At 42.8% G+C, this 10206-nt stretch overlaps 3 protein-coding genes across 5 annotated transcripts; 2 read left to right on the top strand and 1 right to left on the bottom strand.

The window, feature by feature from the left end:
- Nucleotides 1-655: 655 nt before the first annotated feature.
- Nucleotides 656-1338, top strand: LOC122626146 (NHP2-like protein 1 homolog). Its single transcript, XM_043806295.1, has 2 exons — nucleotides 656-807; nucleotides 871-1338. The coding sequence occupies exons 1-2, from the start codon at nucleotides 805-807 to the stop codon at nucleotides 1249-1251; spliced, it is 384 nt and encodes a 127-aa protein (XP_043662230.1). The 5' UTR covers nucleotides 656-804; the 3' UTR covers nucleotides 1252-1338.
- Nucleotides 1339-1668: 330 nt separating this feature from the next.
- Nucleotides 1669-10156, top strand: LOC122620618 (protein pelota). The gene is made up of 5 exons (XM_043798219.1): nucleotides 1669-1977; nucleotides 2040-2761; nucleotides 2817-3009; nucleotides 7739-7845; nucleotides 9300-10156. The coding sequence occupies exons 1-5, from the start codon at nucleotides 1937-1939 to the stop codon at nucleotides 9419-9421; spliced, it is 1185 nt and encodes a 394-aa protein (XP_043654154.1). The 5' UTR covers nucleotides 1669-1936; the 3' UTR covers nucleotides 9422-10156.
- LOC122620704 lies at nucleotides 3466-7076 on the bottom strand. Of its 3 annotated transcripts, XR_006326153.1 has the most exons (4): nucleotides 6847-7076; nucleotides 4280-4617; nucleotides 4012-4197; nucleotides 3466-3952 (listed from the first exon to the last, which is right to left on the bottom strand). XR_006326153.1 is itself a non-coding variant. In XM_043798338.1 (3 exons), exons 2-3 carry the CDS (start codon nucleotides 4549-4551, stop codon nucleotides 4107-4109), a joined length of 363 nt encoding a protein of 120 aa, XP_043654273.1. In that variant the 5' UTR covers nucleotides 4552-4617; nucleotides 6847-7076; the 3' UTR covers nucleotides 3466-4106. The 3 variants fall into 3 exon arrangements, 2 of the variants coding, with proteins under 2 accessions (XP_043654273.1, XP_043654392.1); XM_043798338.1 differs by having other exon boundaries at nucleotides 3466-4197; XM_043798457.1 differs by having other exon boundaries at nucleotides 3466-4194; nucleotides 6847-7071.
- Nucleotides 10157-10206: the final 50 nt, after the last annotated feature.

Below are 10206 nucleotides of genomic sequence, written 5' to 3'. Positions count from 1 at the left end.
CGACTTTCCGATCGATTTGATGCACTGTAGCTGTGGATTGATGGCTTAGATTAAAAATACCCGCATAGCCGCCGAACCGAGTTTTCCCGTCCAAATCGTTCAAAGTTTTTTTTTCGACTGACGCGACTCGCGGATGCGCCCCCGCACGCAGGTGTGAGCAGGCCAGCGATAGGCAGCTCGCTCAGCGCGAGCACTGCGCCGCAAGCATGAGTAATCCCTACTGCGTGGGTGCTCTTCCATCCGAAATTAAAGTGGTCGAAAATAGCTAGCGATTTTCCAAAAGGTTAATATAAAACCTTTTTAATAGTATATCATTATTATTAGCTATCAATGTAGGCTCTCTACTTTTATTGTAAAGATTTAAGAATGCTAATCTGCATGTCTTTATTTGTGTTTTTGTATAACTTCTATCGTTATAATAACAGATTTAATAAAAAAAAAACTATTAATATTCCATATCTGTTGGTTTTTTAACGTTCATAAGCTACGTAAGATATTTAGATGAACGTACCGTTAAAAATATGAAATTGTAATTGGGAATTCCCTAAAATTATCGGAAGTAGATTTAAGCCAGGGCTGCAGAGAGTGCATTTTATCCTTTGCGATTAATATCGCCTAGGAGAAGTATGACCAGTCCGCATTTTTGGTATTTCTGAACCACCTGCAAACGGTACTCTATCGCCAACGCACGTGTTTTGAACGCGATTTCAATTATTCTGCAATTGCCCTCAGTGAAGCAACAAGCGGAGAGGTTGCATTTTGAAACACGTTTATCCAGTAAAAGTATACAATATACAAGGCAATATGGTGAGTGGATCTGCAGCAGCCATTAAGAGATGTAAATAACAATAAACTTTCCGATCTTTGCAGACTGAGGAAGTTAATCCCAAGGCATTCCCACTGGCCGATGCCCAGCTCACGGCCAAGATCATGAATTTGCTGCAGCAGGCATTGAACTACAATCAACTGCGCAAGGGAGCCAACGAGGCCACCAAGACCCTCAATCGTGGACTGGCCGATATTGTGGTGCTGGCCGGAGATGCGGAGCCCATCGAGATTCTGCTCCATTTGCCGCTCCTCTGCGAGGACAAGAACGTGCCCTACGTCTTCGTGCGTTCCAAGCAGGCCTTGGGTCGTGCCTGCGGAGTTTCCCGGCCAATCGTCGCCTGCTCGGTGACCACCAACGAGGGCAGCCAGCTCAAGTCGCAGATCACCTCCATTCAGCAGGAGATCGAGCGACTCCTAGTCTAGTAACTCTTTAGACTTAAGTGAACATTCGTACAAAGTGGTAATTTCAAATTGAAATTTTGAATAAACATAAACATGTGTATTTTTTAATGCATATTTTTTTAATTTTGTTTTCCAACGCACATGGTCGCCCTGGAGTGACCGTTTGTCCGCCACCGGATACTAATACAAAAAATACCGGAAAATACAGTGCCAAGTAGTCAGCTGGTTCAGCCGGCAGTGCTGGCAAATACATTAGCTAGTTTGGTAAAAGCTTTTTTCATATAGTTAAATATTAAATCGGGCCCCAATGCAATATTCACAGTTATGTTACACAATAATAATTATCTCTTCATATTAATTGAATATACTGGATAATAAATCTACCAAAGCTAATTCAAACTAAATATAAAGCCAAAAGCAAATAAAAAGCTAGTCGCACAGCACTGTTCGCCCCTGGTGAATGCCACTTGGCCGCCGATTCCACTGACCACAACCATCGCCACACCATCCTGCCGATCCGATCAGCCGTGTGAACTTAGCAACTGCGTGGACCCAATGACAACGATGCACCGCCGCCTTTGTGAACCGAGGGAACCACTGGAATCTGGATGCAAGTGACAAGCGGCGAGCGGAATCAAAGCACTCGGTATAGAGGCAGTGCCTGCCAACGAAACTAAAACCAAATCCTGACCAGCAACACTACGGGATGAAGCTGCTGGGCAAATACGTGGACAAGGGCATGCAGGGGTGAGTGTACTCCCACGGAGTGATTAATAATATTTAATTATACGCCTATGAAATGTATTTAGAAATGTGACCCTGATGCCCGAGGAGTCCGAGGACATGTGGCATGCGTACAATTTGATTGCGGAAGGCGACAGCGTGCGCAGCACCACCATTCGCAAGGTGCAGAATGAAACGGCCACTGGCTCCTCCACCAGCAATAGGGTGCGCACCACCCTAACCATCGCGGTGGAGAGCATAGATTTTGATACGCAGGCCTGTGTGCTCCGACTGAAGGGCAGAAACATCGAGGAGAACCAGTACGTCAAGATGGGCGCCTATCACACGCTCGACCTGGAGCTGAACCGCAAGTTCGAGTTGCGGAAGCCGGAGTGGGACACCATTGCCTTGGAGCGCATTGAAATGGCCTGCGATCCCACCCAGTCTGCGGATGTGGCCGCCGTGGTGATGCAGGAGGGATTGGCCCACGTCTGCCTGATCACCGCCAGCATGACTTTAGTGCGCAGCAAGATTGAGGTCTCCATACCGCGCAAGCGCAAGGGCAGTGTCCAGCAGCACGAGAAGGGACTGGCCAAGTTCTACGAGCAGGTTATGCAGAGCATCCTGCGGCACGTGAACTTCGATGTGGTCAAGTGTGTGTTGATTGCCTCGCCGGGATTCGTGCGCGATCAGTTCTACGACTACATGTTCCAGCAGGCGGTCAAGATGGATTACAAGCTGCTGCTGGACAACAAGAGCAAATTCATGCTGGTGCACGCCTCCTCGGGATTTAAGCACTCCTTAAAGGGTGAGCCATTTACACTTGTGAAGTGATCTTTATTAAGCCCAGTTTGTATCTCCAGAGGTTCTTCAGGATCCCGCCGTGCTGGCCAAGATGTCTGACACGAAGGCAGCTGGCGAGGTCAAGGCCCTGGAGCAATTCTACATGATGCTGCAATGCGAGCCCGCCAAGGCCTTCTATGGCAAGAAACACGTCCTGCAAGCCGCCGAGTCGCAGGCCATCGAAACGCTGCTCATCTCGGACAACCTCTTTAGGTGAGTTCCACTTGGTTGAGCCGAGATATATATGTATATATTTGTATATTGAAGTAACTCCCAGCTGGGTACACATTAAGCCCAATCAAGCGGAGAGATCAAGAGCACGATCGCGAGTATAAGTAGAAACCTTCAACTTGGCAAAATTAAGTGAGAGTGCGATGGCAATTGGTGTGCTTATGTCGCCATATGGAACGCATATACATGTGTCACCACACGGCTTTGGGTGGCGGAAAGAATACAAATATTGGGGCAATTCAGAAAATCTGAAGAAGAGCAATCAATTTCATTACTGTTCGATTGTGCCTTAATTGGTTTGCTATGCTTGCGACTGTGGTTTTCCATTTATTTCTGTCTGGCTGTGTAGAATTCAGCTGAGAACGCTTTTGTTATTCTTTATTAAGAGTTTATGATCGTACTTTTTGTACATTCTATGTTACTATTTAATATATTTTGACGTTTTACTAGTAATCTTTATTTTAATCTACTATCTTGTCTAGTGCAAATATTTTAGCTTCGCAGTATTCTAGATAATTTCACTTATATGGTTTAGCACGTAAAGATAACTTCTAACAACACAGAATCTGCTTTAGTACCAGGTGTACTCTTGCTAGAACTGCCTCCATTCCAAGATCCACTTTGGGTTTCCATTACCATTAGCAGATCGCGGATTCTTCCGCTGCGAGTACAGATCTGCTGCGATCGCACGCGTTTAGCCATTTAAAGAAAGCACGTTCGAGCATTAATTTGTTGGCCCCATGGCGACGTGCTCATGATCAAGGTTGCCCCAATGTCTCCTCACCATTCTTGGCTGCCAGCCTGTTTAGTTCTGTTCAGGTTCTGTTCTCTTCTATTCACTACTCTTCTCCGCGGTTTGTTTACACTCTAATGGGCCGATGAAATTCCATTTGAATGTGCTTTTGTATGCTAACTGCGTGGCTGGCTGGCAATTAAATGAAAATTAAGTGTTATAGCGTTTTCTTTACTTAACATTTAATGTACTTAATGATCTAGGCAAAAGGTGTTTTGTTTTAGCACTTTTAGTCAGTCCGCTTAGGTTGCTTCCCCCATAGATATTCTTCCTCCTTCTTCTAATCTCAGAAATTGTTTAAATCGCAGGTCGCCGCTATCGTTGTCGTCGTCGTTGTTGCTCTTGACTCGTCTTTATCACGACATTTTTGATTGCTGCTGATAGTTTGGCCATTGTGCAAATAGAAACAAGATGGGGAATGTTATGAAATGCTTCGTTTAAGTTTTCCATTTGCCTTACCGCTTTCGCTGCTGTTCATTCCACTGATTCTTCCTCAGTTTCTGCTGGTACACGGGATCCTCTTCGCAATCTTCTCTGCTCCTCATCGTCAACCGCTTGAAACAATCGTCCAGGGTTTCCCTCAGTGGGAGCAGGCGATGCGGTGATGGCGGGGAACTGGGCATCTTGCTGTAGTCCAGCTTCTTGAGGGACTCGCACGTGGTCGAATCCGACCACTGGTGGATGGGATGGCCCAGTTCGGAGATGGTGTAGTCGGGCTGTCTGGTGAGCATCTTGGATCCGCTTGATTTGAGTCGCTTTAATTCGACGGTGTTAAGTGGTCGGCACTTAAATAGGAACTGGAGTGGAAAGATATGTGCGTTGAGTACAGTCAAGTGGAGTTGAGGTTTGGACAGATAATCCCACGATTCGAGATTCTTAAGTTTTGTTTATTATCTTTATTCAATCAATAGATATTGTCTTCAGTGTTAAAAAACTGATAATATTGGGCTTAATACTAATCAACTTCTAGGCAACTTTAATATGAATATGCATATATTTTAAAAAATATCTCACAGGAATGTGATACATTTTCTTAAGAAATCACTCCACATCACTTTTAAATATTTCAAATTTAAGTCACGTAAATGTATTTATTTTGAAATCACATTATCAAAATATGTCACTTTTTATTTAAGTCACATACAATGAAATCATGCAGTTGAAATTTTGTGACTATTATAAGATGGAATTTTGCTCGCTACAACAAAGTTATTATCAGCAAATGATTGTGGAAAATATGTGGAGCCTTTTTATGAATTTTTGTGATAAGGCAAGATAACTACATTGTTAAATAGGTTATTTAAACAATGTTTAGCTTTCTCCGTGTATTTTTTGATCAGCTCCGCAAACTGAGACTTCGATTCGTCCCTCACCCATTAAATCCGTATCCGTAAATATATTCGTATATATTCATGGACGAATTCCAAGCTGAATTTGCGTGCTCTGTTTTGGGGTCTTATTTTTTAGAGCTGTTTTCGCCAGACGAGTTTCGATTAGCAAATGACGCGGACTGAACTAAACTCTGATGTAAATTAGCCGGGTACAATATAAGCTTTATAACCAAGTGCAAATGATTCCCTCAGTGAGCCCATTCTTGTGCTAATTATTAGAACTCGCTGTGGGCGAAAGATTGCGATTGAGAGAGCGGGAGAACGAGAACAATAAACAAGAAAATAAAGAATCTTAATTTATTTAATCACTCCGTTTATGGATCACTTGGCGGGCAACTTTGAAAGCGGACACTCTCGCTTCTGCGACTCCCCCTCAGTTCTCGATGAGTTCCACATGGCATGCAACATGATCCACTTCTGGCTAACTTATCAAGTTCTTTTGCTGCTCGAATGCACTTAGCATTTTCTTACCCCCCTCCCATCAACCCCCCTCTGCCTGCCATCTAGTAGTTTTTCTTTTTTCCCGTACATACTCGTATATTATTCATGTGTCCAACCAGTTTTTCTAGTGCCTCTTTGTTTTGCTTTGCAACATGTCTTGTGCATCGAAAACGTGCCCCCTTTTAGCGATATTTGTTGGATTTTTTGTCGCAGCTGGCCACGCTTGTAAATATTGTCTCGCAAGCCAATTGTTTATATATTTCGTATATATATTTGCATTGTGAAATATCGCAAAGGCAATGAATGAGAGCGGGGAAAAGTTTAAGGTTGTTTCCAGCAAGACTGAAGTGAAAGGGCTTGTCTGAATGAGCGATATTGATACCCTAAATGGGTACCCATGAATCACTTTTATATTGGATATTTGCTGTAAGGGTGTCCGGGTTGGGTTTTGTTTGGTCAACTGATGGGGTAAGCAATGAATTGGCTGTTTTTGAAATGATCAAACCCTCAAATGATCTCACAAAACCTTCCCCGTTTCATTTAAGTCGTGAAACGAAATGGATATTTGACTTCTTTAATAAGTTTAAAGCAGTACAAGGCTTGTAGCTTGTACGCTGAGTTGTCAAGTTCAGATAGTGCCGCCTTTGCTCGCACATTTAATTAGACATTTCTACTGCTATCTGCGGGTGGTCATGGCCCCACTTTCCCCGCCACCATCTTTCTTTCCCATTTTCCATTTTTCCCTCAAACGCTCTCTCTTTCTGGCTGACAATTCACGGCTGTGCGCGAGGTTGGTTGCACGCTAATTCCATTATAACAATTGATTCCATTGTGCAATCGTTGTCACGCAGCAGCAGCAGACAACAGCAGCAATTGCAGCTACATCAGCAACATGAGTAGCGGCTAAAAATGCAGGTACATCAGCAGCATCTACACAATGGCTCGCAGTTCATCGCAGATTGCGGTTAACGGATGAGCGAAAAAGTATCTGAACACGGGTAGCAGATACGTTTGTATCTGCATTGCGCGCTGCTGAGTCAGCGGGGATAAAACGTTGAACTAAACTGTCAGCGGGACTTGAAATGGTTGAGGGCTATTCGAGATTCATCTGCACTGGGCAGCATTTTTTTTTTGTTAAATATGTAGATATAAACCACTTTGCAACTTTCACTCTGTGAGGAGGGGCAAACACACCTTTGTATCTTTTTATGCGTCGTGTTTTGTGCACTTTTCTTTTGCGGGTTTGATGGCGCTGTTTTTCTTTTTTGTTTTTTTTTTGAGCGGGGGTCTTAGCACCAATTTTTCTTTTCGCGTGGCAATCTTCTCCGGTTCGTTTCGGTTTGCCGTCCCTCGAATCGCTCGATGTTCCCCGCAAGAAAGCCGCTTTGCAACTAATTCTTCGCTGCGAAGACGGCCGCTCTCTTCGCAGCCACACGTGCTGTGGATCGCATTCGCAATACCCTCCACTCTCCACATGGGGCTCACTTGCTCTTGCTCTATAGGATCGCACTCTCTCTCGCCCTCTCTCTCTGGTGGCAAACTGAAAGCGGTTTGTTGTCGTCAATAAAAATGATAATTGAAATTTCATTTCATTTTTTGTGTGGTTTCCATTCGAATTTCGCCTGCTTCTTGTTCTTACTTTTCCACCTGCACAAATCTCGATTCTTATGGGGTTTTTGAACTGCACTTACCTTTTGTGGTAGTCGCACTTTCATTGCTCGTCTAGTGACTTTATGCTCTCTGGGAATGGGAATCTTTAATGCAAATTGTGGGCTCCAAGTGACTTTAATGTGTGATGACCCCCGTTGGCGGGGTGAGCGACGAGGTGAACCCACTATTTCCAGTTAAACTTGACACCTTATTCACTGCGGATTATGCCCATCACGTGCCATGATCCAGCACTTTGCAGTGCGCCACTTAAACGGGCGGTTTAAACTGTGGAATGCGAAAGTGCAATAGATACGGGCACCTACATCCGTAAATGGGTGAAAAATGGGCATATTAATGCAGTTGGATATGAGGCTAAAGGTTTCTGTTCTATAAGTGATATTTATATGGGTTTCAATAACATTTGTTCGTTTTACAGATGCCAAGATGTTGGTCTTAGGAAGGAGTATGTCAATCTGGTTGAATCCGTTCGCGATGCTGGCGGAGAAGTCAAAATCTTTTCGAGCATGCACATCTCAGGAGAACGTAAGTATCCAACAAAATCAGTAACATTTTATTCTAAAGAGAGAAACTATTAATTTAAACCATTGATTAAGAAGGATTATAACAGAATATTCCGATCTAGTGAGTCACTGAATACTACTAAGTGAAACTTCTTTACACAATCAATTAATTTCACTTACATAAGTATGCGTACATATAGTCGCATCGCAATGTTTCTCTTAAATAGAACAACTTGGGAAGCCATCTAAGCACTTTTAACCTTGTGTCGATTTGAAACCACTCAACAACTTCTACATCTGCTCCATGGAAAAGCAACTCACAATGACTCATGGAGCGAGAAGGAACTGCCCTTTCAGGCCAAGAATAGATCATCTCCAGTGGAAAGATCTTTGCCTCACACTTGTGCCACCTTTGGCCATTTCTATGCTCAATTTGGATGGAATATTTATGCGCAGCCTGCCTTCCCCCGTCTAATGACCTCGTTAAAGATGCTATTTTTAAGTTGTGCGTTGCAATATTGAATACATGCGCAATACATGTGCATATGTGAATTTCTTGGAGGGGTCTCCCACATTACAAAGTCCACTGCGAGATAAGCAAAAAACAGCACCATTGAATGGCTGCCAAGTAGTTTTCGCTAGCTCAGTGGGACGGGAACTTTCGTTTTCATTTTCGTATGCAATTAGGTATTAATTAAAATTGCACCTCACATATTGGCCATATTTTCGGGGTGTAAAGTGCTTAAATGCTTGAAATAGCCACTGGCAGGTGACTCACGAGATGAGATTCCTGCCACGAGTTGCTTTTTTCAATTGTCTGACTTGGTGACTTGGCAAGAGTTTCGTTTTCGACTCGAAAATGGGTCGTTGGGGTTCCGAAATAGAACCCCCATGCCTTGTATCTTTTGCAACAAATGAGTTGTAACGATCCCCATCGAATTTTTTGCGCCCTTCTTCGCTGAGTACTGCCCATTCTTATCACTTCGCAAGTATTTATTCCGCAATTCCACTCAGCTGAGCAGTTTAATCTGCTTTAAATTACATCAGTATATAAACATTGAAGCTACTTGTGTAAACAGAACCAAATTCACCAGATAAAGACGCCTGGTACTTGAGAACACCAATTATACTCGTATATCCTCTGATACATAACCTGCATTAAGCCGGCGCTAATTGGACAATCCTATGAATATGTAATGCTCACTTTGGCCGTGTTGAATGTGAAGTTCACTGGGTGAGTCATGGCCTAGAATAACTGGTGGGCCTTGAAATTGGACAGTAGGAACGCCCACAACCTGGGGAAAAAAGTGAAAAACCTGCATTGGCTGCTGCAGTTCTGGGGCTCTGAGATTTCTTGCATCTAGTATTGATGGTTTTGACTTGATATTCAGGTTTCAGGCATGCAGATTACAGAAATTAGCTGCAATGAACAACTTTAGCCAAGTCCACATAATAACCCCCATCTTTTGTCCACAGAACTTGCTCAACTAACTGGAATTGCAGCTCTCTTGCGCTTCCCGATGCCCGAACTGGAGGACAGCGACGATGATGATGACGAGGATGGAGCGGCGGGCGGAGCGGATAGCGATAGCGACTAGGATCACAAATAGGATACAATTTTGATAGAAGCTTCATGGAATCTTGGCATTTGATAACGGAAATATTTGACTTAGGAACTCAACTAGCGATCGATATACAAGTAGACTAATAGGAACCACGACAGACTTGGACGTCAGGGCATATACGATATACATAGTGCTAATTCAATACGATATACACACAAATATCTGCTTAAGTTTACCCATGACTGGGTCAAGAAATTCGTAGTCAGAGTCCCAACATTTTCGGGACTGAAAAAGGCCACTTACAAATGTTCTATTCTTTGTGTTCAATGGAATGGCCAAATATTGAAAGCCTTCATTTATTGCTTCATTTAACCCCCAAACAAAATTAAGTTGCTGTCGACAGCCACGTTAATGGTTATTGTCAACTACTTTGTGCAAACTAAATGCCTTTTGGAGCACTTAAATTCATTGTTCATTATTTTGTAAAATGCAAAACGGAGTTTACAAAGCTATTACAGTCGGAATATATTTCATATAGTTATTTATCCAGTTTCGTTGTTTGAAAAAGGATTTTATGCATCTTCAGAACGCTCTTAATGTTGCTTAACTTTATAAGATTTGTAATTATCATTTTATGCTGTAAACATAACTTTTTGTTACACCCTACTAGTTTATATGAGCTGTAATAAATTACCCATGCTGTAAAATATATAATCCTATGAACAAATTGTACAATAAATTTTCAAGAATTCACCTATCTGAACTTAACATTTGCATTGATTTTGTTTGTCCATGCAATTTATAAAAAATAAAACTCA

This window comes from Drosophila teissieri, chromosome 2L (genome assembly GCF_016746235.2).
Source record: "Drosophila teissieri strain GT53w chromosome 2L, Prin_Dtei_1.1, whole genome shotgun sequence".
NCBI lineage: Eukaryota > Metazoa > Arthropoda > Insecta > Diptera > Drosophilidae > Drosophila > Drosophila teissieri.
Note: the sequence above shows the minus strand (reverse complement) of the source record. Positions and strands in the feature narration are given on the sequence as shown.

Bases quoted from the DNA above. Each gene is read 5' to 3' on its own strand.
- LOC122620618 (XM_043798219.1), top strand. From the start codon at position 1,937: ATGAAGCTGCTGGGCAAATACGTGGACAAGGGCATGCAGGG. The intron at 2,762-2,816 runs GTGAGCCATTTA...TTGTATCTCCAG, and splicing joins ATTTAAGCACTCCTTAAAGG to AGGTTCTTCAGGATCCCGCC. The intron at 7,846-9,299 runs GTAAGTATCCAA...TTTTGTCCACAG, and splicing joins CATGCACATCTCAGGAGAAC to AACTTGCTCAACTAACTGGA.
- LOC122620704 (XM_043798338.1), bottom strand. From the start codon at position 4,551: ATGCTCACCAGACAGCCCGACTACACCATCTCCGAACTGGGCCATCCC. The intron at 4,198-4,279 runs GTAAGGCAAATG...CCAAACTATCAG, and splicing joins AATGAACAGCAGCGAAAGCG to CAGCAATCAAAAATGTCGTG.